The sequence below is a fragment of the Anabrus simplex genome, chromosome 4 (genome assembly GCF_040414725.1).
Source record: "Anabrus simplex isolate iqAnaSimp1 chromosome 4, ASM4041472v1, whole genome shotgun sequence".
Taxonomy (NCBI): Eukaryota; Metazoa; Arthropoda; class Insecta; order Orthoptera; family Tettigoniidae; genus Anabrus; species Anabrus simplex.
The window spans coordinates 121,492,784-121,520,627 of NC_090268.1; the positions used below are offsets into that span (position 1 = coordinate 121,492,784).

The 27,844-nt window shown below is 40.4% G+C and overlaps 1 protein-coding gene across 1 annotated transcript in view; it reads left to right on the top strand.

Moving 5' to 3' along the window:
- The window catches only part of wech (tripartite motif containing 71 protein wech), a 130,108-nt gene extending 102,714 nt beyond the window's left edge, over positions 1–27,394 (top strand). The window contains exon 3 of the mRNA XM_067146296.2: positions 24,481–27,394. Coding sequence (XP_067002397.1) covers positions 24,482–26,776 — 2,295 coding nt within the window. The 5' untranslated portion in view covers position 24,481 and the 3' untranslated portion in view covers positions 26,777–27,394. The remainder of the gene's footprint in view (positions 1–24,480) is intronic.
- Positions 27,395–27,844: the final 450 nt, after the last annotated feature.

Sequence of the window (27,844 nt, forward strand, 5' to 3'; positions counted from 1 at the left end):
TGAATATTGTTTTTATGTTTGCATTAATAGTTATTCCTCATTTCAAATATATGTGTTCATGTTAATCACGCCCCCCCCCCCACTCCCCCACATTAACCCGAAGTCGGCGCGCCTGGTTTTGTACCAGGACAAGCAAAGGTTCCTGTTTCTCACATAGAGAAAGAAAGAGAAAACTGTATAGTGTACGTGCCCTACGGTCGATCGTTTCCGAGTTGCAGGCTTTTCGACTTTGTGCAGGAAGTATTGTTAATAGCCGTACCTGGCATTTGGAATACCTTTCGCCATGTTGGTGTACCAGCAGGGATACTACATTCTAATACAAGTGCTCACAATGTTCACCATGTGTCGAATACATGCCGGATTGTCTCGTACAGTCGAACGCTTCAGTCATCGCACGTATCCGATGGCAGCCTAGTTCCTCATGCTGGCTGCAGTAACTATATTCATAGTGAGGCAAATTCCGTGCGGCCGCCATATTCCTCCCAACAACTAGCGGTGATTGGGAATAATAAGAATGGGGGGAGGGGGGTACAATGTATAGGCAACAGAAAATTCCCGGGTCTGTGGATAAAGCGGGGGAGGGTGGTAAATGTGGTAGACATGATTAATTTAAATTTTTAAAAAGGCCATAAAATGGTAAGTTTTGATGCTTTCTAAAGCGAATTTTGATATAGACATAAAGGTTAAGTTTGCCAACTTAAATGCGATAGTAATAATAGTTATAAACAATAAAACTTTCACCAAAGGAACAATAATTACGCATCTATTGAAATTAAATGTAAGTACGGCGTGATTATACAATTTAAAAGTAATTTGGTGTTCGACTACACGGAAAGTAACACACACTAGATAGAACTGAACAGGCACATGGCTGAGTGAGACTGCCAGACTGACGAATGCGCGCGGCAATTGGGTAACCTGGGCAAAATGTACTCCTGCTACCCTTCGTCGCAGAACATGCTAACGATGGGACATTCGATTCATTTTGCTGAATCGATTCATTTGGTTCCGTTCACGTTACTGAATCGATAGTGATCCGATTCACAGCACATTAGTCACTGCTCCTACTGCAGCTGTGTATGTGCTGGTAAGACAGCAGCAACAGCATTCAGTGCTCGCAGCTGCCATCTGGTCTTCATACTATGAACTCCTTTCTTAGGAAAAAAAAAATGCTAGTCACTCTAATACATCGAAGGTTTCCGACGACGCACGGTGGGAAAGGTTAGGATTAGGAAGGTAGCAGCCATGGCCTGAATTAAGGTACAGTTCCAACATTTCCTGTTGTGAAAATGGGGAAACTACGGAAAACCATCTTAACGGTTGCCGACGATGGGATTCGAATCCACCATCCCCCGAATGCAAGCGCATAGCTACGCGATACTAACCGCACGACAACTCGCTCAGTCATTTTTGAAAATATGTATTTTTCTATCAGCTGAGGATTTTTTTAAATCGTCATATTTTGTACAGGCTACCCGAGATGCACAGTAGCCCGCTGGTTTTCTGATTCAACATACTGTTGGTTAAGTTATTGCGTCTGTCCACATATGATTGAAGTCTTGTGCGACGATGTGACATATGAACTGAGAATACTGAGCCGTTCTTCCCAATATAAAACAGGTACTTTTGAGTGGTCATGAGCATGACTGTCATAGGGCAAGCTAGAGTCGAGTTAGTCATATGTCAACTAAGTTATAATACTAAGATTCATTAAACTAATAAATACATCTATTATTTTAACCTCCCTGTGGGCCGATGACCTTCGATGTTAGGCCCCTTAAAACAACAAGCATCATCAAACCTCCCTGTAAGAAGAGGACATTGAATGCAAATGGGTATTATTTTCAAATGAGCTGAGCTCGAGGGTCCATTATAGCATGCGATTCTTTCACTGTATGTCTCGCTGCAGCGGAAGCTCGGCTCTCCGCCAATGTCCAGTGAGCCGATAAGGAGCCCTGCTCGTTCACGATTCTTTCGGTGTGCCATGGCTCACGGTATGTCTCGCTGCAGCGGAAGCTCGGCGGCTCCCCGTCAACGTCCATCGAGTGTGGCACTCAGCACTGTCCGCTGGGAGCTCGCCGTTCCTGTGAATCGATTCACTCGGACACTTGAATGAATCGATACACTGCTTCGAATCATGCATTCAGTAGCCAACACTAGAACATGCTACACATTGTTCCGTGGGTCTCCAGTACTTGCTCTGGCGTTGTACAATTCGGTTAGCCGTGACGAACGACTTTTTGTGCGTATTTCTGCTAAGTGTTTTTCTTAATAATTAATGAAACTAAGGGAAAGAATTAGCTGAAAAGACAACAGGGTTTGCACATTCTTTTTATAATTCCTAGTTTCGGGCGGCTAAAATAGAATAAAACATGATTTCTTTTCTCTGCAAAGTGGGTTGGCGAGACACCCCCTCTCCCCCCCCCCCCAATCGCCGCTACTGCTCCCAACCACTCCAACAGCTGATGTACCACGGCAAGTTTAGGATCAAGGAAAGCGAAGAAAATTAAAAAGAAACACACTGAATCTCAAATTAGAATTTCTGTTACATACTAGCAGACACACATTATAACATCCAAGTTCTCTATTAGTATACATTGCCAGCATGTTGTTTACACAGATTGCATGAGCTTGTAACTGATTCCACTGTAGGCTACGTACTGTATTTACATAAGTAATATCAGAAAATGTTCTATTTTTCTGTATAGATGACACAAGTTATTAGATGCCAGATAAATGCTGAATTGAAAGATGTCTCTCGGACATCTGCCTTTCCTAATCATGAGGCGATGACATGGAAGATTCAGGTGGTGGTGATTATTCTTTTAAGAGGAAGTAGAACTAGGCAACCATCCTCTATAACACTAATCATAAAGAAAAAATGGAAGGGATCCGACACTTCGAGAAATGAAGGTACCGGCCAAAGGAAGACGATGACAATGAAGGGCATGAAAATGAAGGACTCCATACGTAGTACCGTCGGGGTCTGAAAAGAACAAGAGTTGACCAAGGGAGGTCAGATAGAATAGATGAAAGTGAGGAGCCTGGCACAAGTAAGTGGAAGCAATGCAAGGACTCAGCTGAGGGCCCCGCTGTCGCCAACCCACGCTCCAATGTTCAGATCCCCTGGGGCCCCTCTTAGTCGCCTCGTACGACAGGCAGGGGATACCGTGGGTGTTATCCTACCGCCCCCACCCACAGGTGGGGCGGGTGGAAGATTCACACCGAATGAAATCGGTCATCTTTTTCTCTTATTGCACAAGCGTTTTTTGTGTAAAAATTTCGTCAGTATATGTCGCATAATTCCGTGAAACAGGCGATTTCAACATACGGTGACGAGATGGATTATCTTTAAGATAATTTTTTCTGTATATCTGTTCAAACCTTTTACACTATTTTACCTACTGTACAGCAGTAGTGGAATGTTTGTAATCGACAGTGAGGCCTGTGATTAAAGCTAAATTTAAGATAAAACTAATCTATGAAGTGATTTTCTACCTTATTTTGTGTCTTCCACATTGGTGGTGGTGGTGATAACTGTTTTAAGAGGAAGTACAACTAGGCAACCATCCTCTATATAACACTAATCAGAGAGAAAAAATGGAAGGGATCCGGCACTTCGAAAAATGAAGGTACCGGCCAAGAAAGACAAGGGCCACGAAGGGCGTGAAAATGACTCCCTAGGCCTCCATGCGTAATACCGTTGGGGTCGGAAAAGAACAAGAGTTGACCAAGGGAAGTCGGATAGGATAGATGAAAGTGAGAGTCTGGCACAAGTGGAAGCAATGTCAGGACTCAGCTAAGGGCCCCGTGGACTCTTCCACATTAATATAAATGTAGTTGGTCTAAATAATTCTGGTCGCCTTAGTGTATCAAACCCAATTTAAATTACAGATGTGTGCTGCTCCAGATTTGCTGCTAAAGAGTTCTACTTTTCTTTCGTCTCGAATAAAGTTCTAGCCTAAATACAATGTTGCCTCATTATAAATGTGTTCAATAAATCATAAGTCACGTACCGGAATTGCAGAAATTTCGTTCTTCACTTTATATACCAAAAACTTATTAATGTCAGTAGACTTGCGTTGTGACTTCAGTATATCTATAGGCCTATAGTTAGAAAACAGTTATGTTTCTAATACAAACTGAAACTTATATCTATATTTGAATGAGGCAGGCTCGTTCGGTGGGTGAAGAAACAGATCATTATCTTCCGTACGTGTCACTGTAATATCTGGTAGGTAAGAACATGGGTGTATTTTCCTCTTCCTGCACATTCCCTTTTTATTTTATCCCGGACTGCGTGGTTTCTGAGTGATGGGAGGCTTCCTTCTTTTCAGAGGCTCTCGGCGAGAAAATTGTGTACACGGCGTTTCACTTTAGAATTATTTTTCAGTCCTTTCGTGCTTTCTCCCATAATGCGGCTCGAAATGCCTAGTGAAATAAAACAACATGCCGGTACTTAGATTACAATTAGAAACATTAACCCTCAAACCGCGTCGTGACATTTCCGGTGCATAAACTGCATCGTAGGGTCATCAATGGCACCGGGCACGGATAGGCGTCGTTTGAAATTTGATTGCACCATATTAGGCTATTTTACTATGATGTATTACGGTACTTACAGAATTTGCACGTAAAGACGCGCCTTCTTTAACAATGGTATTGTTTATATACTGATTCTTTTACAACTATTACATCACGAAGTCAAATTCAAACATAAGAAATTTCTTAAGAGTTTTATGTAAAGATGACAGCATAAATTAAATGAAGTCGTATTTCACGGAAAAGGCAAAGCTTATAGCAACTAGACAAATAGAAATTTCGTTCATGTTTCCCACAGTCTTATTTCACAACATTTCAATTAGCACTACACATCTTTATCTCTGCATTCTTGGCAAATCACCATTTATAACTGTTTCTGCCCTATAGGCCTACAGCTGATGACTTCGCCACATATGGACCGCAAAGTTTCCTGTCAATTTGGTGTTCTCTCCTAATTTCAGTCGAACTCTTCTTCAGACACACGATCATGTGTAGAATTAAAATCAGGATAGTCATCATCGCGCGTTCACTTTGCTCACTATTACCAGCATCCTCATCGAGGACAAATTCATTTTCAATAATTTCCGAAAAATTAGGGTCCAGAACTGAAACACGAGCTTCTGTGACAGACGCCTTCACATAACCTACCCATAGACTCCTTCAGTCACATCACAAAAGTTATTACAATGAACGAACACGCATGACAACATTTACGATATAAACTGCGTCGTGGGGTTGAATGTTGCACCACCAACGATTATCAAACTGTTACAAAACGATCTAAACTGAGCAGAACTTTGCTAGCCTAGCAGCAGTTAATCGACACAGAGGCGAGAAGGCACAGCGACTACCAACAATAGCATGCGAAACTATTACCCGTTATAAGAGCAAGTTATTTCAGCGATATCAGAAATTACCCCCAAGGCGCAGTCAGAGGGTTAAGCATTATGGACTTGTGGGAGACCAGGGCTGTAGTCAAGGGTATACGCCATGGTTTAACTCCGCTTATTAGAGTATGCCTTTTGATTTTTTTTGCGTATACCTTCTACTTTGGCTTCTTTTTAATTTCGCCATTCTATCAGCGAGTTTTAACTCTCCAGCCACGGTGGTAATCGTGAACATCAAAGGTTCAGCTTGATGAAGAACGTCGTCTGCCACCGCTTATTTAAGGTCACCACTGTTCGTTGCTTGCGTCGCCAGCCTTATGTTTATGGGGAACATTACACTTACTGACTTGCTAGCTACAGTAAACACAATATTTGAATAGAACTGCATTTTGTATTCTGTACGGAACTTTACATTGTTGTTTCCTACAATAACGTCCATAGATAACATTATCTAGAAAGGCACTCGATGTATTTGTTTACTACATCCTAAGTGTCGGCCATGCTGCCGTGGATATAAAGAAGACGGGCAGTCTACACGCTTTCACCGGCATTGCCTAGTGTGGCGAGGTCCAGCTGCTGCCCTCTAGTTTCCTGTGGCGGAGGGATGACGTGGTTTCGCCACATGTTCATACATTAGAATGCCTCTCCAGTTGACCAATTTAAGCCTGAGAAATACTGTATTTGAAGACGTGGCTTAAAAACCACCGTACTGAAACACACACCAGTTCAAGAGTTTGTTCCAGTGAAAAGCGTGATTGCGAATGAAAAGAGGCACCTTGGATTGTTTTTTAATAAATAGCTGGAAGTAGGTGCAGTAGAAATCTACTGTGTGAACGGATGAAGACTTTCAAACTGGTGCATTCAAATAAGGATTTGTTCGTTGTCAAAAAATGTCTTCATGACAAAGTGAGGGAAGTTTGTAACTAGCTGTGACCCACTAATTTTAAACGTTAGGGTGGTCGGTCTTCCATCCGGGATTTGTCATGCACTGTCTTAGAGTTTGGGATCACAGCGTTGGAGAGACACTTCTCTTTTAACCATGACAGCCCATCGCTTCCTTCGAATTGGATCCCTTAATAATAAATCCTGTTGGTACAGCCGAATGCACAACAACACGGCATTTTCACCAACTCTGCGAGCTACGGCCATTAAAACAACGCGTTTACAATTCAGTGCTAGGGAGGAATATGGCGGATCGAGCGCCAACTCCAGGCGCGGCCAGTCGGAAATCGAACCGATTTGGCAGTGCAGAAATGTCCGTAACTGTATGCCTGACTCCAAACATCCTCCTAAATCCGAACTATCCTATCATTCCAGCTAATAACAAAAACAGGCGTGGCTCGTAAATGTGGTGGTGGTGGTGATAGTTTTTAAGACGAAGTATAACTAGGCAACCATCCTCTATATAACATTAATCAGAGAGAAAATATGGAAGGCATCCGACACTAAGAAAAATGAAGGTATTGGCCAAAGAAAGAAAAAGGCCACAAGGGCGTGAAAATGAAAAGCCCCCTAGCCCTCGGAAACCTGAGAGCATCGGGGTCGGAAAAGAACAAGAGTTGACCAAATAAGGATAGAACAAATGAAATTTAGGAGCCTGGCGCAAGTAAGCAATGCCAGAACTCAGCTAAGGGCCCCGTTGTCGCCAACCTACGCTCAAAGTTCACAGCCCCTTGGTCCCCTTCTAGTCGCCTCTTACGACACGCAGGGGATGCCGTGGGTGTTCTACCGCCCTACCCGCAGGGTGGGAACACACTGTATAATTTGAATGACATTCAATAGATACATTTCAAAGCTTTTAAAACGCACTTGGACCAATTTTTAGCGTTTCGCCAACCGATATCTTCATCGGCAACGTCGGGCTTTTTTTTTTTTTTCTTTTTTCTCCACTTGTTGACACTTGTTGACATAGATCGACAGGTTATGAAAGGAATTCTATACTACGTGAAATAAAGTCAAGAAGTTGGGTAAGATACATTTAACTTGAGAATTAAACTTGTGAAGATAAAGATGTGAAGCACCAACAAGAGAAATTTATAGCACATAGTAATATGAAATGTCAACTAAATCTAGGACTCTTTGAAAACACACTGTTTAATTTGAATGGCATTTAATAGAAAAATGTCAACGCTTTAAAAAACGTTTGGACCACTTTTCGGCGTTCCAGACCATCCCAGGTCCAAGCACGGATTCGCGATACTGTCGGATATCTGTTTACGATCCCTAATTAGGGAAGATAAAACTACTGTAATACGAAATGAAATTCAGTTGTCAGAGAACGAAAGTTTGTTGTGCATATGCACGCTTGCTTTTTAAGTCCATATTAGTAAAATTAGCTTAGTCTCGTGCATTAATGCCAGTTGTTAATGTGTAATTCCAAGTGTAGTCACTGGCGGTCGTAGCATTGTGTTGGTGTTACACGCTTACTAGTTTCAGGATATATAGCCACAGATTAATGCGATAGTTTCCGGGAAGTAGAAACGTTAAGTCAGTGGCTTTTCTGAGGCTCTGAGGGCCCTTGTTGGTCCTTACTGTTCAACTCGTAGCGTTCAAATTACAGCAGATGCATTGTCAGTACAATGGATATCCCTGTTGTCAACCTTGAATTGACATAAAATTCTACGTGTCTTATTGTGGCTGGGGTTGTGGATCGAACCCGGATGCTCAGTCAGGGTTGGCAGATTTGTAAAACCAAAAAACGGCACTTCATCTACACCACAAAATATATATTGTAATTTATTGTCCATTATTATGGTCTCATGGGGTTACGGGCTTTTTTTTTTTTTTTTTGGCCACTTGTTGACATAGATCGACAGGTTATGAAAGGAATTCTATTCTACGTGAAATAAAATCAAGAAGTTGGGTAAGATACATTTAACTTGAGAATGAAACTTGTGAAGATAAAGATGTGAAGAACCAACAAGAGAAATTTATAGCATATAGTAATATGAAATGTCAACTAAATCTAGGACTCTTTGGAAACACATTAGTTACAGCCTGCATGCTGGAAGTCTAGTGTTTTGTTGTTGTCTAGTATGTCAAATCTGGGCTGCTACCAGTAATATCCTGTCACTTAACTTATTAGACAGTATAGCACCGAGTCCTCGAACCAGAGGTTTTAAGTATACGCAATCAAAATCCTCGGCTCGGGCGGGAATCTAACCCGGCGCTCTCCGAACCGAAGTTCGTTTAGCAATGGAGTCGTATTGCAAAATTGAATAATAGCACTGAAATAAAAGCAGCACTGGGCTTGCTATTTTGTAAAGCAAAAGCAAGCACTTTTTCATAATTGTTGATATCGGAAGCCTCGGGCCCATTAGTTTTTACATGCAACCACAGGGGCGTGGTCATTCATTCCAAAAATCCCCATATTCATTAACGAGATTCAGCTCACTTGGTGGCCATGATTGCTAAGGCTTCGTTAGCCGGTTCGACTCCCGTTGGTCGAAAACATTTTATCAGAATTTTGGCCAGCAGGGTAATATCTTGTCACTTTTAATTTTTCGTATTAAATTCCAAACCTCTCTGTTGTGTCATATGAAGTAAGGGCATATGATGCTGCGGATGGAATTCGTCGGATAGCTATGTGCAAGCCTTTAGCAGACCCCTTGGCGCTCTTCGGCAAGAGTAGGCTATGTGCCGGAACTAGGTTTCATAATCTCCTACTGTCGTATAATCACGTCATTCATTTCATCATCTTAACTCCTCTCTAATGAGATTAACATTAGGAAAGGCATCCGGCCAGTTGTAAAAACTCTACGAAGATTAATCTTACCTCATATTCACTTTGTAGAGAAACTGGGCAGGGGTTGGAGATACACATGCACCAACAAGTAAGATTCGAAACAGGCGAGTCGACTTCAGGTATTTGAGGGTGGGAGGGGGGGGGGGGGGTGGCGACATGATTAACATGAACACAGGCATGTGAAATGAAGAACTATTAATGCAAACATTCGTTTATAGGCCTAATGACGATATTAACACACAGAAAAAAAGCAGAAAAATAATAGAGCCTTGTTTCTCAAATACATTTTTGAACGAGTTTTATGTACGGAGTTTTCAATAATATTCACAAGGAAACAAAAATAAAACTTGATTCGTAAATACAGCAAATATTTTATAGGAATATTTTATGTATCAAGCTATCAAAAATAATCACAAGTAAGAAACTTGCTACCGGGCGAGTTGGCCGTGCGGTTTAGGGGCGCACGGCTGTGAGCTTGCATCCGGGAGATAGTGGGATCGAACCCCACTGTCGGCAGCCCTGAAAATGGTTTTCCGTGGTTTCCCAATTTCACACCAGGCAAATGCTGGGACTGTACCTTATTTGAGGCCACGGCCGCTTCCTTGCCACTCCTAGACCTTTCCTATCTCATCGTCGCCATAAGACCTATCTGTGTCGGTGCGACGTAAAGCAACTAGCAAGGGGGGGGGGGGGAACTTGCTCTACCACGGGATGCACCGCCTAAACAATCTCCATTGGGAAATTTCGTTCCCTGAAGGAATGCCCGCTTTCTAATATAATTTCTTGATGTAAAACCAATAACCACCTCCAGATTTAATGCCTCAGCAGCCTTCAACTACCATACTCAACATTTTGAAGGGACTTCTAGCAGGAGAGTTTGGGGGGGGGGGGCATAATGGCACGCTGCCCCCCCTTAGATCATTTTGGGTAGGCAGTGTTGCCAACACTGTAAGAGTGAAATCCTCTAATTGACTGTGCCAATTCCGCTAGATTCTTCGGCATTTAATTTAATAATTAAATACATAAACCAAATATGCAATGTTTCCCTAGTTGGAACAAAGCTTAATAGAGCATAGAATTGGGAATGTTTGCAGTAGCACCATTTAGTTAAAAAAAGAGCATGATTTATTAAATGTAAGATAATTTAGTGCTTTACTGCTTACCGCTTGTTACATATTACGGCTTATTTACTAGTCCTACCCTCTTAATCAACGCAATATAAATATGGTATTACAATCACCAGGCATTAGGATGCTCTTACACTGTAACATATTCTTAAGTCCTCAACATTTGTCGATTCGTCAACGATGATACTATTAAAGCTGTCTGTCACCTATATATTTTAATTGATATATGAAATGAGGGCCAAGTGTTCTTAATTATTGCAGTACACTTCGTTCTATGCATCTGAAAATCTTTGGAAACAACCGAGCCTGTAAACAGCGTCTTGCGAATTTCGGCAAAGAGATTACAGTAGTGGTTAATAAACGAGTGTTCCGGAATAGATACACTTGGTATTTAAACATACGTGCACAGTAAGTACAATGAGTCATTAAGGCATATGTAATTAAATTAAGTAAATCGTTTAAACATTAAAAAAATCCATGCACAGCACGCTGATGAAAGTTACTAAAATATTTAATACTAAAAAAAAGGACCCCTGTGGTGCTGCAGTAGGATGACTCAGTCCCACACAGACACCAGTGAAGAACTGAACTAATGTATACACAAAGTAAAACAGATCTCGTCCAGTAAAAATAACGGCACTTCCCAATTACATGAACGTGATTTACTGTACAGGTTCGGCCCGACGCAACTGAGAAACAACTTTCGTGGTATTTCCACCACCGGGCGAGTTGGCCGTGCTTGCATCCGGGAGATAGTGGGTTCGAGCCCCACTGTCGGCAGCCCTGAAGATGGTTTTCCGTGGTTTCCCATTTTCACACCAGGAAATGCTGGGGCTGTACCTTAGTTAAGGCCACAGCTGCTTCTTTCCCACTCCTATCCCATCGTCGCCATAAGACCTATCTGTGTGCGGTGCGACGTAAAACAAATTGTAAAAAAAGTACTTCCACCAGGAACTAGGTACGTTCTAAATTTGCCCATTAATTTGAGTCAGTGATATTTGTGCTATAAATGTGTGACATTACGTTTGCATTTAACATAGCCACTAGAAAATCCTGATACATCGAAATTCCACCAAAAATTCCGCTAGCCGCTAAATGCATTTTTTCGCAGCTAGAAGGATTTAAAACCCGCCAGATTTAGCGGGAAATCCGCTAAGGTGGCAACACTGTGGGTAGGTTGTCAAAACGATTGAGCCCCGTAGTGGGTAAAGTATCCTCCGAACAGAACATATTCTTGATTTTTGATTTTAAAGTGGTGGGCATTCGACAGCCATGCCTGAAGAACTCTCATCGACGATGTTACGCGAAGATCATTAGGCTGTTACTTCTAGCAATCATCCCTCAGGATCGATGGTGTCAACTCCTCTTACGACCCCGAATATGGTAATATAAAGTCGAGTAGAATTTTAGACCCAGCCATCTGAATTAGGATGGTCGTCCGCTAGTTTCTCCGAGTAAGTAGTCGCCCAGCTACCTCCGAATATGGCCAACTGATCTCACGACAGATGGTGTTGAGTGTGTCGTCTCAGAACTCACGAGTATCAAAATTCACGAATTCCAAGAAGAGGATTCGTGAGAGTAGGTTTCTCTATCTGGGCCAATCTCAAAACTCAGGAGCAGGGCCAGTTATTATTTGCATGGATAAATGCCCACCTTATTAGTGATGGGATAATCGAATACTTTTAATAATCGAATAACTTCCATCCGGTTATTTGAATAATTGAATGCGTTTCAAATATCATTCAGTTATATCGTGTAGAATAATCTGATGCGTCATGAATACATTTTTCTGCTTAAGTGTGTCGGATGGATAATCGACTGAAATGAGTGAATACATGAAGTCTTACGAAAAATCCAATCCATAAAGTCTAATGCTGGAAACGGCACAAACACCCATTCCCCGAGCCATATTAATTACCAAATGAAAGTTAAATCCCTGCTGGGAATCGAACCCGGGACTCCCTGGACTCCTTGGACCAAAGGTCAGCATGCTAACCATGTATCCATGGAACCGCATGCCATAACATTATAGGCATATTGTCTGCTGCTAGTTAAGAGAAATTGTCAATAATGGGGCTTAGTTCTATTATGCAGCTAGAAGATGGCATTTACTTAAACAAGGAACTTTATTTTACAGATATTGAAGATTACTACTGTTAATTCACTTGTTTAGTTTCAATCGTTAGAGAATCATTTGATGGGATAATAAAGTATAAAATAATAGCTTATTCGATTATTTCATTTTTGGATTATTCTATTATTTTTTCGGTTATTCGATTATATTTTCCATTAGATTAATTTTCGATTATTCGGTATTCCATTAAAATGACAGGGAGCAATTGAATAGTGAATGCTTTCGAAATAATCCAAAGAAAAGTAATCCTATCGTTGTCGTCAACTCATCAATCTCCTCACAGGGAAGTTAAAAATTACCTATCTCCATTCCCTTTCAGGAAGTAGCGGGTACGGCGGACGGTCTCTGATGATAACCTTTCCGAAAATATGAACTCATGAATGAGTCAGATGCCGTTACTTAAACGTCATAGATTAATATACCGTATTCCATCACGCGCCCACACAAAGCGCAGTGTTATATCGTATTGGCTACTTCACTATTTTTGGATCAAATTGAGGCGTCGTTTTTAACAAGATACATATCATAATTGAATTTTAAAATAAAGTATTTCAGAATATTATAGTATGCCTAGATGTCTTTCTTTTTTTCCGAAATATATATACCAGCAGGTTTAGAAACGTGATTCCGAGAACGTTATGCTGTATATACGAACGTACGCCGACAGATACAAAAAAAAAACGCGCTAATACTAAATTTTTTGGTCCTTTCTTAGAACAGAGTGAGACTGCGCCTCGGGTCTATGCTACTGAATAACTGTAAAATTTTAACGTACCTTGTCAGTTTCCATGATTGAATGTTCCCTATATTATCGCTAATCACTTTTTGGCACGTTTAATGTTAGTAATACTCTTGATACTTGCTACCCATCCCTAAAATGCTTAAGTCAAATTTCATTTCGGTCATTTATCTAGTTTTTAGGGCTCATATGCTTGCATAATATACTTTAGGTCATAAACTTTCGAACCATAGTTACTAAATATACATTTGAAGAGTGAAAACGGAAAAGGATGAAAGCGCCACAAACTATCAGCCTGCACTATGGTACACCCTATGGTCCTTTCAGCCAATTCCGAGCAGAAAACAAACAAACATTGTGACACTTTCACCCTTTTTCCATTTTCACTCTTCATTTTACATTTACATTGCCAACAACAAAAATTGCACACAGTACACATTTTTTTTTTTCAAGACTAAAGATATACTCTCATGTATAGGACTTGATCTGGAGCTACAGAAGTTAAACAAAGATTTCAATTGCCAGCAGAATTAAGTGAAAACTGAGTGATGGGCTTCTAATTAAAAAATTCCTAATCTAGTCCCTTGATGACTTGATTTGATTATTCCAGACCAAGGAAAAAAGGAAAACGCGTAACTTTTACGATATTGTGTTAGAAAATTTTTGGCGTCTTAGATTTCTTTGTCGCTAAGATATGAAGGATAATAATAATAATAATAATAATAATAATACAAAGCCGGATTGAGTGGCTCAGGCGGTTCAGGCGCTGGCCTTCCGACCCCAACTTGGCAGATTCGATCCTGGCTCAGTCCGGTGGTATTTTAAGGTGCTCAAATATGTCAGCCTTGTGTCGCTAGATTTACTAGCACGTAAAAGAACTGCGGGACAAAATTCCGGCACCTCGGTGTCACCGAAAACTGTAAAAGTAGTTAATGGGACGTAAAGCTAATAGCATTATTATTATTATTATTATTATTATTATTATTATTATTAATACCATAATAATACAAAACAGTTCAGCATCGATAACTTTAAGATATTTATAACAGTATTCGAGATTGTTCGTCATTACTTGTAACAAACGTTCTTTAGGATATACAGTATAAGTTATAGGCCTAACATTGTAAGAAGTGTAGCGAATGGTGAACGCCATTTTCAACTTCTGCTGCTGTGCGAACGGGTCACTTAGGACCACTCGGAATCAACATGATTTGTTGAGATTTTCCTCCTTACCCAATAGTTCATTTTCATAGATTGTTGTAATTTCTGTTCCTGCGACCAGATACGTCGTGTTTGATTGTTCTCATCTTCCTCAAATCCCCTTGTGTAAGCAGTCATTTTTAACTGTTACTAATAATCGTTATTTTTTTTGGTAACTCAGACACAGGTAACTCTTTCATGAAAATAATCTTGTCGGCCATTACTACTTTAAATTACTATGGAACACAAACAGTTTCAGCATAACCTAACCCGGACTAAAGGAACTACGGTACTGTAACGGTGCATGAAAGTAAAGTACTGTAGTTACCAAGTGGGGTGGGGGACAGTTAGGTAAAATTCGAGGCATCATTACTTGCGTAATTGGGTTGCAGGTAGACAATGGCTGGTAGTAGGCCTACTGGTGTTGCTAATTTAGAACTTGCTTCTCCTGTTACACAACCTATCTGGCGATAACCAGCACTACTAAGTTTCTGGAACATGACATGGATCATGTACAGGTTGCAAACACCTGTCATTCCCACATTTTCCAATACTGCCCTTCATAAGCTGGTCTTTGAACTCAAAGGACATATTTTAAAAGTATTTTGCACCGACGGGAGTAAAACACGAAATATGCAGTTAAGAGGAAACTACTCCAAATATGAATTGGATTTGCAATGACGGAAGGATCCCATTGAAATTGGATTACTCGGACATAATCGGTTGATTTGTCACCTACTGCTATCCTAATAAGCAAATCTTGATTTTTTTCTGTATTATATATTCATTCTCATACACAGTATAAAATTTTCCCCGTTTGTCACAGTGTTCTTGTAGGTGATATCGTAGACTGCTTGTTATGTTTAATAAGGGACTGATCCTATAATCCCTTCGCTTTCGCTTTCTTCGACTCATTAGGTATGCGGCCGATGACCTATATGTTAAGCCTTTTTTAATCATCTTCCTCTCATTAGGTATAGATTTTCTAGGAAGTATAAATCGCTATTAATGTTGTAAAACAACCGAGCCACTTAGCGATAGAGGTCAGTGACATAACGGCACTAATTCGGCTGAAGTGGACGAGATTTACTTACGCCTTCACATGTCGTTTGATCAGTTGGCTATATTTGGCCGTAATTCGGGTGACCACAAACTCGACGAATACGGTTCCAGTGGACGACCACCCTAAGTCAGATGGCTGGCTTTTTTTTTCTAGTTCTACCTGACATTCGAGGTTTTCAGAGGCTTCGACAGTATCGGTCCTGAGGGATGATTGCTAGAAGTTACACCCAGAGTACGGCAGGCGACAACGTGGTCGTCCAGGTCTTCTTTGTGGAGCATTCTGGTTTTATGCCCCACTACGTCTCTTCAACTTTTGTTATGTTCATAATTTACCTTACTCTTCAAATGAACGAGAAAATTTATATTTTCTGCGGGTGTCATGCTCTGCATTGAGTGATCTTCAGACCGACAACGAACCTACAGGTTACCACGACAACGTCTCTGACTGCTTGCCAGCAGGGAACGAACGTATTGCCAATATTGCCATTTTCGTCATTCCTGTAAACTCGCGGTTGTTCCTTGCGTAGAAAGCAAGAGAGACGTCAATCGGCCATTTTGCGGGATATTGGCGGAATATCGTTGGAGGTTATACCCGTCCTCGAATAGCTTAAGCAGTAGTGTAGATAAGGGGGGGGGGGGGGAGAGGGAGGGGGTTCCCCCTCCCCACTTGGTGGAGGAAACATTACATTTTTATTCCATTTTAGCCGGCAGAAACTAAGAATTATAGGAATTATTTTAAAGATAGTACAAGTCCTGTTGTCTTATCAGCGAATTCTTTCCTTTATTTTTAAATTATTAACAAAATGATTAGCGGAAATATGCATAAAATGTCGTTCGTCGCGGCTAACCGATTTTTATAGCGTCACAGCAAATAGTGGAGACTCAGCATTGCTATGAGGAAGGGTAGCAGTTTTTTTAATGCCAAGATCATAGACACTGAGGTATGATTCACCTGCTTGCCGCGCGCATTCTTCAGTCGGGCAGTCTCTTTAGTGTCTGTTAGCTTCTTAGTGTGTAGTCAAAGATTAGATGATTTTTAATTTTATAATCACGCCATACTTCTATTTAATTGCAATACATGTATAATATTCTTCCTTTGGTGAAAGTTTCATTGTATAGTATTGAATCAAAATATATAAAAACTCTTATTACTGCTCTTAAGTTGGTAAACTGTTAACACTTACCTTTCTGTCGGAATGAGCTTTTTTAAAATGTATATACATTGCCCCCCCCCCCCTCGCTATTTCCCAAAAAACCTGGGTACCTTTTGTTGGCTAACCATTCTTTGCCCCCCTCCCCACTTTACATTCCCAAACGCCGCTACTGAGCTTAAGTAATAACACCGTAAGTCATCTTATCTGTTTACCTAAGAATCGCTGCGCCTGAATTTCTCCTTTGTTACCGTTTTCTTATATTCGTAACGCATACCTTAATAATTTATTGAGGTACATTTTATTTTCCAATACATCCACTTGGTATTTACATATTTGTCCTGTCCGGCTGTCCTTAGATTTAATCATATTTCCTATTTCAACTTCAATTACTTCGTATGTGTGGGAGTGCTAATCCCGAAACCTGGAAACTCTATTCTTTGAGGAAAAATTCCAAGCTATACAAATGTATAATTTTCGGCCCCGGAAAATATCGAAATACGGATGCAATTTTAATGACGGCGCAGACCTTCGTTTCAGGATAATTGATGCCTAAACGGTAAGTCGTATTACAAAACAGATAGCACAATCCCCGTTCTATTTGGAGAGATCAACGACTTTGGTCTTATGACTTATTGTTCTGTCTCTATTGTTGATACGTTAAATAGCACTTCATTTCTCGATTATAATCAAATCTTTCGAACTCGATCGTGATTGGCAGTAGGAAATGTGGCCTTCCATTATCCTCAAAACTTCCTCAATGCCTACCTTACATCAGAAACAACGTATTCTGACCTTCCTGTTTTGTTTCCAGGATAACGCTAAGAGGCATGCAATTGAATTTAATCTTACTGCCTTTACAGTACTTTACGGAGGAATCCGTATACAATGTAGAATGTCGTGGCAAAGCACGAGTACATTTGCTAGTATTCCATATGAGCAATCCAGGTTAGAATTATGCTTTATTGCAGTAGTCAAAGCGTATTCCGCAAACGTAGGAAGAAGAGTTTCATTTCACGTATCACGCATAGTACGTAGTGCAGTTTTATTGTAGGCTATTATTGCTTATTGGTACAAGAGCACTTCGAGTTTCGCTACAGTACAGAATGGATCTGGTCTTCTTTTCATCGTTATATTTATAACGACCTACGACCCGGTATCCAAATGAGTCCATATTCTTATATCTTGAAAATATTTTCCATATTGTTTCGCTGGGATGAGTGGCTCATATCTTAGAACGCCGGCTTTCTTTGCTCAAGTTTCATAGTTCGATTGCAGCCCAGTCCTGTGCTATTTGGAGGAGCTCATATATACAGCCTCGTGTCGGTAGATTTACCAGAACGTAAAATAACTCCTGGGACTAAATTCCGGCACCTCAGCGTCTCCGAAAACCATGGACGTAGTTAATGGAATAAAAACCACTTATCATCCGACCAGTCATTTCATAACATCAGTTGAAGTGACCTTGAAATGCGACTCAATGATGGCCAGCTATAGGTAGCCTATTTCTTTGATCTGTATTATCAGTACCTAGTATTGAAGCTAGTGGTGTGTGTGCGTGTGGCCAGTTTCTTCGATCGTGCATAACTGTCCACCAGGGAGTAAAGAGGATGCTAATTTTTACTCCTTGCTGTCCACTTAAAACAAGCTTAAAGAAGTTTGACACCACGTGAGAAATACAGCGATGTTTTTAAAATAACGCATCGCTTAGGCCTACCTGGAAAGGGGTACAATTTTTGAAGACAATACTCCAAAGCATTTGTCACTCCTCGTCCTGCCTGAACTTGTTTCATTTGAGTACTTTGAATGTCCTGGCTTAGAATTTGAAGGAGATTAGCTGTAGCCTATAATTTTCAAGTGTGAAAACAGCAGCTCAGTACATGACTGAAAAATGGCACATTCTTTTAAGAACTGCTATTCTGCAAATACATTTCTGCGTATAGTTCGGGCCGTGTTGTTAATAGCCAGGAGTTGTATTTCCTGAGAGGGTTTTCGGCACAAAGGAGAGACAAAGGTAAACAAGCAAAAACAAAGAATAACAGAATGAATCTTGAACTAGACGAAACTGAACTTTCGTAGCCAGTAATTCATTATTATTATTATTATTATTATTATTATTATTATTATTATTATTATTATTATTTTGGCTACCGGTACTTGTTTAACGTCGCACTAGCACATCGAAGGTTTTCGGCGACAGAAGGATGGGAAAGGGCTACGATTGGGAAGGTGGCGATCGTGGCCTTAATTGAGTTACAGCCCCAGCATTTTTCTGGTGTTCATATCGGAAACCACGGAAAACCATCTACAGGGCTGCTGATTGTGGGATTTGAACCCACTATCGCCCGAATGCGAGCTCACTGCTGTGATACCCTTATGGGAAGGCCAGATCACTAGGTCCGGGTCATACCAATATATGATTTATTTTGAATTCAGATCCCAGGTATTTTTAAATTTTGTAGTTGGCAATCCCACAGTACGGTCCACTTGTCGCTCACACTCTCAGTATGGGTAACATTCATCATATCCACATAATTATCAAGATCAAATAGCACTAACACTAACACTTAAAAAAAGATTGGAAGTCGTATTTGTGATAATGAACAGTCTACTACTGAAACCACTTTAACTGAAGATAAAAATGAGTGACATATTCTGTTCAGATAATGTGTTACGATCAATTGGCGCCAATTAGACATACCTCTTGCCTCTCAATTTTGTCACGAAGGAGGAAATAAATACTAACGTGCGAATTGAGTCCACAGATCCACGGGCGGTTATCTCTAGCTTACGTTTGTCGTAAGGGCATGTTTTAGAGTTAGAAAAATGGACACACACACACACACACACACACACAGAGAGAGAGAGAGAGAGAGAGAGAGAGAGAGAGAGAGAGAGAGAGAGAGAGAGAGAGAGTGTGTGTGTGTGTGTGTGTGTGTGTGTGTTAAGACAGCATCGGCAATGTGAATTTATTCCATGAATACACTTGGAATAATTATGGTGAGGAATTGACAGTTATGATGATCGATATTCTTAGATATTATGCTGCCTGCTTTGGTATTCTAGATTTATGGATTTTTTTCAGTGCTTTGCCATTATTTTGTTCAGTTACTGTAGCTCCAGCGGTTGGGATAAAAAACGAATTGTTGAACTGTGTACAGTTGTGGGATTTTTCCTCGATTGGTAGGCCTACTCATTTATGCACATTCCAGATTTGTTTCTCTGCATAAAGTTATTATAGAAGATAAAAATTCATTGTCCCTTTTCCGTAAGATGGCACTCCTGACATGTCTTGTAAATTAGCAGTTATAGAGATTTGAAATTCACCACTGCTGCAACCATTTTTCACGCAAATTTTGGAGGATATAGCAAATATTAAAGAACCAGTCTGTGCTTTGATCTTTTTTCTACACATTTCCATGCTTGACAGGGGAGGTTTCGGTAAATAATTGTACAAATGTAAGATTCAAAATTGTTTGCATTGTACTGTCATTATCATGCCCTATACAGAAGTAATTTGGAGGGGGAGATTTTGCTACAGTGGTTTTTTTTTGGAACTAATTCGCTATCAAAATTATAGTTTTGGCATCTCCTACAGAGTTTGCGAATGGTCTGCGTGGTTGCAAATTTTGTGGTTAAACGATTTTATAAACACGTCGCTTTTTGAGAAAAATAACCTCACCTTTGTTGGTCTTTTTGCAAAGTGGTGGAAGTGAACGTTTTTGTCTAATTGAACTCTATTTGTGGAATGAATGATTGTATATGCAGTTTATCAGTAATAATTGAAAGTTGGGCTATATCATAAGTAACAAGCCTTACTTATTATACTTCTTTACATACTTGTGGCATGTTAATGCCCCCAGATCTGTCTGAAATTAGTTCCATGCCATAAGGTTGAGATCTCTCCTTGACCCTCCCCCAAAAAGATTTAATGGTCTTCAAAAAAATTTTTTTAATGCTGTGCTTCAAAACACAAATGCCTGTGTTCACAGTGCACTGGCCCCAGGGGCTCTGAACTTTGGAGCGTGGGTTGGCGACCACGGGGCCCCCAGCTGAGTCCTGGCATTGCTTCCACTTACTTGTGCCAGGCTCCTCACTTTCATCTATCCTATCCGACCTCCCTTGGTCAACTCTTGTTCTTTTCCGACCCCGACGCTATTAGGTTTGCGAGGGCTAGGGAGTCTTTCATTTTCACGCCCTTCGCGGCCCTTGTCTTCCTTTGGCCGGTACCTTCATTTTCCGAAGTGTCGGACCCCTTCCATTTTTTCTCTCTGATTAGTGTTAATTAGAGGATGGTTGCCTAGTTGTACTTCCTCTTAAAACAATAATCACCATCACCACCACCATCACAGTGCACTTTCTTCTGGTATGGGCTAGATCAAATTTATTTTCACTGACCTGTCTCAGGCTCATCCTTCGCTTTAAGGATATGAAAGTGACTGAGGTATGAGATATGCTAGAAATGCCATTCCTTATGCTGCTAGTCCCTGTTATGAATGGTGTGAAAATGTCACTTACATGGTCAGTTTGGTGCATACATTTCATTGCCTTGGTAGACTGGTAAGTAATAGCAACTTTGGCTCGGCGAGGAAAGCAAAGGGAAACTACCTCATTTCCCCAGAATGTATCTTCATTGACACCTAGGCCATTTATGAAAGTTGATGACAGAGCTCTTGAGGATCAAAGAAGCCTTCGGGTTGAATACCAGACGATTACACTGGAAGAGTTTGATTACTAGGGCTTGTTCGTATTTCAGATAGCAAAACTACTAGACCCTTAATCAAAATCTCTATGCTAGCATAAAAAGTTTAAATTCACTTTAAGAAAACTCCAGTTCTTGTTATCCATTAGGCAGCAGATTAGTGATATTTCAAAGAATGTTTTGCCTTATGGTTGAGTTCATTCCACAACAACTTTGAGCGATCAATTGGGTGACTCAGGAGGCCAGGTTATTAATTATAGAACTCGTGATGATTCTTTGTTTTTAATATACATCTTGGATAGTTGTGACGTGTGTCTTGGGTTGTCTGCTGCAGAACAAACCCTCTTCCAATAAGTTGTTCCAGATGGTACTGCATATTTTGGTAGAATTTGATGGCACTCTCTCTTCAAGATACCTTCCACTGTCACAAAGTCTACCACCTTATTGGTACCAGAACAACTCCACCATCCCCATGCATCACAACTAAGGTGTTTTGGTGCATACATGACTATTTGACCTAAACTTTTCAAATTTTGATTGGTCATTCCATAACACTTTCACTGGTCCAATAGTCATGTGTTCTGGCCCACTGAAGCTTGACGTTTATATGTGCATGTTGAGAGGCTTTATGGCAGATACACGCCCTCACAATCTAATATAACATTAACAATATTTCACACTCAACACTGACACGGCTTGTTCTCTCATTCTGTTGATTATAGCGCAGATGTTCAAAGCTGTAAGCCTTGATGTTCAGCAGCAGATATTCTTCTAGGACATCCTCTACGTACTATTATCTTTTTGAGTGCCTGCATCTTGTCTTCACTATGAAGCAGGTGGAACACCAAATTCAGAAATCTCTAATTTTGCAGCCATCTGGCAGTTCGTCCAACCAACTGCCTTATAGGCCTCTTCCACAGCACACCTTTCTTTCACAAATTCCTGGAGGGTGCATCTATTGTGCAAAAATTGGAACAGAATTGAAGAGAATTCAATGTTGGGAAAGTCTGAATATCAGGGTATCAACAATGAGGGAATGTAGTGTGTTACAGCTAACAGTGGCTAACAGTATTCGAATTGAACAACAAAAACAGAGTATTTTAAGGTTCATAAATTCTTTGTTACAGTGATACAGTAGAATCCAGGCTGATGATTGGTGCACATAGGCACACAGGGTAAAGATTTTGTTATAGATATCACTCTGCAGACAACTACTTAACAACAAATATCATCACTTCTAGTGTGTAACAGATCAGAATGCAGCAGGAAATAGATAAGAAAATCCAATAAATCTCATTTGAGGTATTTGTTTCAAGAATACATCATTTCAGAGGTGAGTTCACACATTTTGACACTAGTGTATTGTGACAGTACATTATATGGTCACTGGGTCACAGTATATTGCTTCAAGAAATTTAGTTATGTACCAGTACCATGATTTTTACAGTACAGTTCTGGTTTTTAGTGGTTTGAAGGTACAGTAGAAGCAATGGAGGAGTGTCTGACATTACCATTCCCCCCTAGAACAGCATTCACTATTACTATTTGCAACATATGAGTATATTTCCAATATAAAACAAATTGAATTATATTGTGAAAATTGGAATACCAATACTTGTATTTACCTAAGTTAGTTGTATTTTTTCTTGTACATTCATGCAGATCATCTTAGCATTAGATTGGTGCATAAGTCTGTAGCAGTTTTGTTTTGTGAGTTGATATTCAGGTTGCTTAGGGTTTATTTATCAATATTCATTTTTCATTTGTAGTTAAACGTTTGTATTTGAGGTTACATATTGAAGTTTTGTCATTTGCAGATAGTGAGTGGAGCTATGACGCTAGAAAATGGACTGCTATGTGGAGAATAGGAACATTTCTGACAGTTTTCTTTGAGTTCAATAGACGGGTGAAAGCAGCGGAGGCGGCCAGGTACATTTGCGCCATGTATGGGGATAATGCCGTAGGAGAGAGCACAGCAAGAAAATGGTTTTCTCATTTTAAGAATCGTTTTGATATTAGTGACTCCCCACGTTTGACAAAGATAGTTTAAACGCATTAACCCAGAGTGATCCAGGCAATTGTACTCGAGAACTGGCGAATGTGATGAACTGTGATCATTCCACCATCGTGCGACATTTGCACTCTATGGGCAAGGTTCAAAAATTGGGTGTATGGGTACTTCACGCTCTAAGCCAAAACCACAAAGATCAGCGGGTGGCCCATGCTTGCTTTTTATCGATTGGCTCATGAACAATACCGATCATTCCTATCCCGTATCATTGCTAGTGACGAGAAATAGTGTGTTTATACTAACATAAGGAAAAGAAAGGAATGGTTGAGCCCAAACAAAACGACTTCCCATACAAAGACCGGCGTGCATCCACAAACTGTACTGTTACGCATCTGGTGGAACAGCGATGGTGTTCTGTACTATGAATTGCTTCGCCGAGGTGTAACCATCACTGCTGACATTTATTTCCAACAACTGAGACGTCTTGCAGGCGCAATCCAAGAAAAACTACCAGCAAGACTGGGTGAAGTAATGCTGCTCCATGATAGCATCCTACCACACTCCGCCAACCTGACAAAAACATTATATAGGAGTTGGGTTGGGAAGTCGTTCCACATCCACCTTATTCGCCTGATCTTGCACCCTCAGATTTTAACTTTTTTCGGTCTCTTATCAAACATCTTTCAAGGAACTTCCTTTCTGGATGTTAATGCGCTCCAAACATTGCTCGGCGAGTTCTTCGCATGCGATTTCTATAGGCACGGAATCGAAAAGATACCCCAGTGTTGCAGACTGTTGTAAATAGTGAAGGAGAATATATTACTGATTATTAACTTCCCTCTTACAGAAAAACGCTACAAATTTATGCACCAACCCAATATATCATTGTTTGTTAGTTTGGAGGGACATTCGTTTCTGCTGCCCCTTAACTTTAGCTGTGCTCTTTATACGGAACAGAATACATTTCAGTCCAGAGTGAATTGTATATAGGCCTACAGGTTTCTATATCCTTTCTTATATTTCACAATGGTTTCCTGCCAATTCTTGGAAAGTGGATGGTGTGTAATTGTAATAGTATATTTTAAGAGGTTTTGATAACTAAATTCAGGATGAGGTGGTTCAGCATAAAACAAGACTTTTTTAATGCACTTTCTTCAACAATACTTCTCTTTCTTTCCAGAATGGCAGCAGCATTTCCTGACCAGCAATTAGAAGCAAATTCATTGAAGATAAGTTCTGCAGAAATGGCATCGTGCATTAGTAATAGTCTGAATTCTCTGTGCAGTCGCGATAGCTCATTGCCGGTTGCAGTGCCTACAACTTCCAACAGTAGCAGAGATACAAGCTTAAGTGATGGTGGTAATGTGGACTCTTTCATTAGTGACCTATTGCAGGCAGTGACTAGCAGCGATGATGCAGACTCTTCAACAGACTGTGTTCGATCTGGACGGTACATGTGTGTAAACTGTGATGAGGGATCTACAGTTACGTCTAGATGTCGTGACTGCAGTGAAGTGTTGTGCGACTCGTGTGTTAGAGCACACCAAAGAGTGCGTTTGACCAAGGACCATTATATAGTGCGCTTTGCAGAAGATGTCATCAATGCTCCAAATATTATTTCTCCTTTTAATAACATTAGCACTAGTCCTAATTCTAATCACAATGGGCATAGCCCTAACAGATCAGTTAGCTATTGTGATTTTCATCGTACTGAAATACTGCGTTTATATTGTGACACATGTTTCCTTCCAATATGTGGTGAATGCACTTTACGGGAACACAGAGGTCATTCATTCATATATCTACAAGATGCTATTGAGAATGCAAAAGTGGCCAGTATTAAATTACTGACAGAGGCTAAAAGTGGTGCTGTTGCAGTTAAGGAGAGTTTGGAGCTAACTCAGAAAATGGCGGAGACTGTGGAATTGAGGGCCCACCAGGTTGCTGCAGAAGTGAGAGCTACAATCAGACGCTTTGTTCTGGCAATAGAAGAACGTGAACGAGAACTGTTAGCACAAGTAGAGCAAATTCGACAGTTGAAAGGGAAGGCTTTGATGTTGCAGATGGATGGATTGCGGTTATTTCTGAACCGCTTGGCTCGTACTACGGACTTGTTGAATGAAGCAATGGAAATGGGATCAGGTATAGACTTGCTGCATGCAAAAGAGAAGGCATGCATTGAAATGAAGCAGCTGCGTATAATACGGGCGTGCTTACAGCCCCATGAGGATGAGACTATACTGTTTATGACCCCAGACACTTTACTTTTCCGGGCAGTGACTACCATGGGAATGATCAGAAGTTCGGGTTATGCCCCAGCCAGTATCGCAGTAGGGGAGGGCATCAGCAGAGCTTTGCGAGGCCGTGTTGCAACGTTCACTGTGCACGTTAAAGACCATCTAGGAGAACCACAAGTTTGTGGAAGAGATCTTGTTACAGCACTAGTAGTAGAACCTGATGGATCACTGATAAGAGCAGAAATGGAAGATCGTGGTGATGGAACCTACCTTGTTAGCTATTGCCCTCAAATGGAAGGTCCTCATGCTGTACATGTTACTATTCGAGGAAGACCAATATTAGGAAGTCCATTTCCTGTAAATGTGCGCTCGGGAAGAAACTACTCCAATATTGGCCAAGTGATAACTGCATTTGGTGGTGAAGGTGAAGGCGATGGACAGTTGTGCAGACCTTGGGGAGTGTGTTGTGACAAGGATGGGAATATAATTGTTGCCGATCGTAGTAATAACAGAATTCAGGTGTTCAGCCAGGACGGGACTTTCCTTCATCGGTTCGGTTCTCAAGGTACTGCCCATGGCCAGTTTGATAGACCTGCTGGAGTGGCCTCCGATCCTCTTTGTCGCATTGTAGTTGCTGACAAAGACAATCATAGAGTGCAAATTTTTACATCAAAAGGTGCATTTGTCCTGGCATTCGGAGAGAAAGGAAACAAAAATGGACAATTTAATTATCCCTGGGATGTGGCGGTGAATTCTGAAGGACAGATAGTTGTTTCAGATACTCGCAATCACAGAATCCAGCTTTTTTCACCAGATGGTACATTCATTAATAAGTATGGTTTTGAGGGTTCGGCTAATATGTGGAAGCATTTTGATTCACCAAGAGGAGTTTGTTTCAACCCAGAAGGTTTTGTAATTGTTACAGATTTTAACAACCATAGACTGGTTGTGATTGATCCCACATTCTTAAATGCTAGATTTTTGGGTACTGAAGGTTCTGGAGTGAAACAGTTCTTGCGGCCACAAGGAGTAGCTGTAGATGATGAAGGTCACATTATTGTTGCAGATTCTCGAAACCATCGTGTTCAAGTGTTCGAACCTAATGGCAGTTTCCTTTGGCAGTTTGGAAATCCTGGAAAGAATCCAGGAGAATTGGATCGTCCTAGTGGAGTATGCCTTACACCAGATGGCAAAATAGTTGTTGTTGATTTTGGAAATAATCGCGTACAGATTTTCTAAAATATTAAAGAGATACTGTGTATCTTCGTACAGGACCGCATTTAAATACAGAATTAATGGGTTATATATTATTATTTTACATATCTCAGGAAAATGAGATGATCATCATCTCAGGTCATTGTTTTTAATAATTATATTACTTAAATGTCAGTACTAGGACACTAAGAAATAATAATTTTAAGGTATATTTGATACTACAATATTTAATAGGCCTAGAAACATTCAGGAAGATGGAACCATGTAGTGCAAGCATCTCATGGTTGCATCACTTCATTTCCAGCAATATTTTCCTCACAAACTGAACTCAGGGATTTTTACCACACTAGCAGTGTTCAGATGAGGACTTGCCTTGGAGGAACACATGTGAACTTGACTGATCAATCTTTGTAAGGCATTTATTTCTCTTGGCATTTAACATGTAAATAGGATGCATTATACCAAATAATAGTTTTGCCTGCAACCCAGAACCTCCCACTGTTACCTACTTCTGTGCTACTATAAGAGTAAATGTACTTATTTCTAGCAGTAATTGAGCATGTTATTCCATTACTTTGCAAGTGTTCTATAGTATATGTTGCATTTTTGTGCGTTTCCTGAAAATGGTAGACAATGGTACTGCAGCAAGTACTGGAATGACTTCATATTGTTGGTACTTTGCTTTCCATAACATTGATTGATTGATTGATTGATTGATTGATTGTTGTAGTCTTCAGCAGTTTGGCTAATTTCACATGCATCCATATGTGCAGCAGCAGCAGCAGAATCAGAGTGAATTGATTAAATATAGGCTTATAGACATATACATATTTAATCAGAGAAATAAAGCTTATTCTTGAATAACATCATAGAGGTATACATAAATAGTAGGTACAGTATAGGAAATTTTTGGAAACTGGGAATGTTGGAATGTTAATAGGCCCTGGGCATTGAGTGTGCTGAATAAATCCTCTGTCTTGCACAAGTTACATTGTAAGTGATCTACTAGAATTGTGCAAGGTACTGATAGGGACAGCTATTACTGTAACCATTTCATGATAAAAGAAAGACTACAACCAAGAGTCTTCCTCC